The sequence below is a fragment of the Scylla paramamosain genome, chromosome 46, assembly GCF_035594125.1.
Source record: "Scylla paramamosain isolate STU-SP2022 chromosome 46, ASM3559412v1, whole genome shotgun sequence".
NCBI lineage: Eukaryota > Metazoa > Arthropoda > Malacostraca > Decapoda > Portunidae > Scylla > Scylla paramamosain.
The window spans coordinates 4,368,358-4,370,857 of NC_087196.1; the positions used below are offsets into that span (position 1 = coordinate 4,368,358).

General features: G+C 40.6%; 1 protein-coding gene across 3 annotated transcripts in view; it reads left to right on the forward strand.

Moving 5' to 3' along the window:
• The window catches only part of LOC135094583 (uncharacterized), a 36,170-nt gene that overhangs the window by 31,318 nt on the left and 2,352 nt on the right, over positions 1–2,500 (forward strand). For all 3 annotated transcript variants that reach the window (XM_063994814.1, XM_063994813.1, XM_063994812.1), the window contains 2 exons: positions 1,396–1,496; positions 1,763–2,500. The exon at positions 1,763–2,500 is cut by the window's right edge. In XM_063994814.1, the coding sequence (XP_063850884.1) occupies positions 1,396–1,496; positions 1,763–2,432 (771 nt within the window). In that variant the 3' untranslated portion in view covers positions 2,433–2,500. The remainder of the gene's footprint in view (positions 1–1,395; positions 1,497–1,762) is intronic.

The following is a 2,500-nucleotide window of genomic DNA, read 5'->3' on the forward strand; positions in this document are numbered from 1 at the left end:
ATAAAGAACAAAAAAAAGAAAAGAAAAAGATAAAAACACGCCACTACCACCACCACCACCATAACAAATCCATAGCATATGATTGGCCGAGACGGATCAAAGGACAGCCAAGGGAACCAATCAGAAAGAAGCTCCTGCGGAAGTAATAAAAAGACAGGAATATGCTCGTCAGGCAATTAGTGGGGGTCTTTCCGCCTTGTTAACTGAAATAGGGTGTCATTTAATCTTAATGGCGGTATAATTGGGACCTTTCAGCTTGTGAGGAAATGTTACTAATGGGTCTCGTGGGAAATTATTGAAATGTTTTTTTTATTTATTTTTTCTCTCGAGTTTAGAAGTGGGATTTTTTTTTTCCTTTCCTAATTCGTAGATGGAGGAATTGAGGAAAATCTGTGTTGGAAAGGGGAAAAAAAGGGAAAATATTAGTGGTTCTCGTATGAAATGATAGGAAAGTGTGTGTTTTTTAAATTTTATTGATTCGTAAATGGAAGGCATCGTGGGAAAATCAGGATAGGAAACAGTAAAAAAAAGAAAGAAAAAAGAAAATGTTAGCGGGTCTCTCAGGAAACGATTCGTAAAAATTTCATGCTTTAATTTTCTTCCTTTAGTTCATGAATAAAAGGATAAACCCTGCCAAGACAATAATGAAAGTGTAAATACAAAATTCATTAATCTTGCCATTAAAAGATAAATTTACTAAAATATCCCATGTCTGGTAACTCAAGCGTCATGGAGCGTCGTGAGGCGTGGAAAAGTTATCGTACCGTACATGAAAATTATCGAACCCGGTGCATTTTTTTCATATTTTTTCATATTAGCTTCACTTAGCATCGTAAGAGAGAGAGAGAGAGAGAGAGAGAGAGAGAGAGAGAGAGAGAGAGAGAGAGAGAGAGAGAGAGGTTATAATAATCTTTTAATATTTTCGTTGTTAATAAGTTAATTTTAAGAACGATGAATAATAATGAATATTTTTTTCCTCTTCCTCTTCCTCCTCCTCCTCTTCCTCTTCCTCCTTATCATCCCTTACTTCTTCCTTTATTTCTTTTTCTTCCTTCTCCTCTTCCTCTTCCTCCTCCTCTCCTTCCTCCTACTTTTCTTCCTCCTCCTCCTCCTTCTCTTTCCTTCTTTTCTGTCTAACTTTTTTCTTTTCTATCCTGTTCCTCTTGACTTCCTCCTCCTCCTCCTCCTCCTCCTCCTCTTCCTCCTCCTCTTCCTCCTTTGTTCCAAATCCGTTATCTCATGTTCTTCCTCCTCCTCCTCTTCTTCCTCCTCCTCCTCCTCCTCTTCCTTCTCCTCTGCCTCCTCTTCCTTCTCCTCTTCCTCCACCTCCTACTCTTCTTCCCTTACCTTCTTTTCTCTCCTTCCCTTCCCTCTCCTCCTCCTCCCTTCCCACAGCAGGACGCGGGGGGAGGCCTGGCAGCTTCCTCCTCCCCCCTCCTCATCCCCCACACGTGTAGACATCAAGAAGCATGTGCAGTTTCCCACGCACACACAAGGTACGTACATGTGTGTGTGTGTGAGTGTGTGTGTGTTTGTTTTGTATTGTGTTCTTTGTGTGTATTGACTATCACACACACACACACACACACACACACACACACACACACACACACACACACACATATACACAGTGACTTTCCTCAACTACTACTAACAACAACAACAACAACAACAACATCACCACTACCACCACAATAATAATAATAATAATAATAATAATAATAATAATAATAATAATAATAATAATAATATCTTTTCACAGCAAAGGAAACAGAACAAAGACAAGAAGAAAACAAGAACAAAGAACAAGAAGAAGAAGAACAACAAAAAGAAGAAGAAAAGCAGGAAGAGGAAGAGGAAGAAGAAGAAGAAGGAAGAAAAACAAGAAATGGAAGGAAAAGAAGAGAAAACCGAAAACAAAATCTCCTCTTCTTCTTCTTCCTTCCCTCTTCCTTCCTCCTCCTCGTCCTTCCCTCCTCCTTCTTCCTCCTCCTCCCCTTCCTCCTCCTCCCCTCCCTCACCCCCCAGATCTACCCCCAGGATGCTCCTCTTTTGAAAATAACGAGATATTGAGCTTCTTTAACGCAATACAGCCATTTAAGATACAACACAACAACACAATTACCAGGAAAGGTGTTGAGAGCTCGCCAGGTGTTTCAAATTTGCAGGTGTGTGTTTTGGCGCAAGTGTGTTGTGTTGACTTAGGTTTGTTTTGCGTGTTTGTGTTGCGGGGGTGGTTTGTGTGTGTGTTGCGTGCATTTATTGGGGTGTGTGTGAATGAGTGTCCCAAATATGGTGGTGTGTTTGTGTTGCATTGTCTTGTTTTGCGTGTTTTGTGTTACTTGGGTGTTTTGCAAGGTGTGTTTCTGAGTGTTGCGTGTGTTGGTGGGAGTGTGTCTGAGTGTGTTGCATCTAGAAGTGTTATGTTGTAGTGTTGTGTTTTGAGTTACGAGGTTGTGTTGATTAAGTAATGCGAGAATTGAATGACGTCTCGAAATGA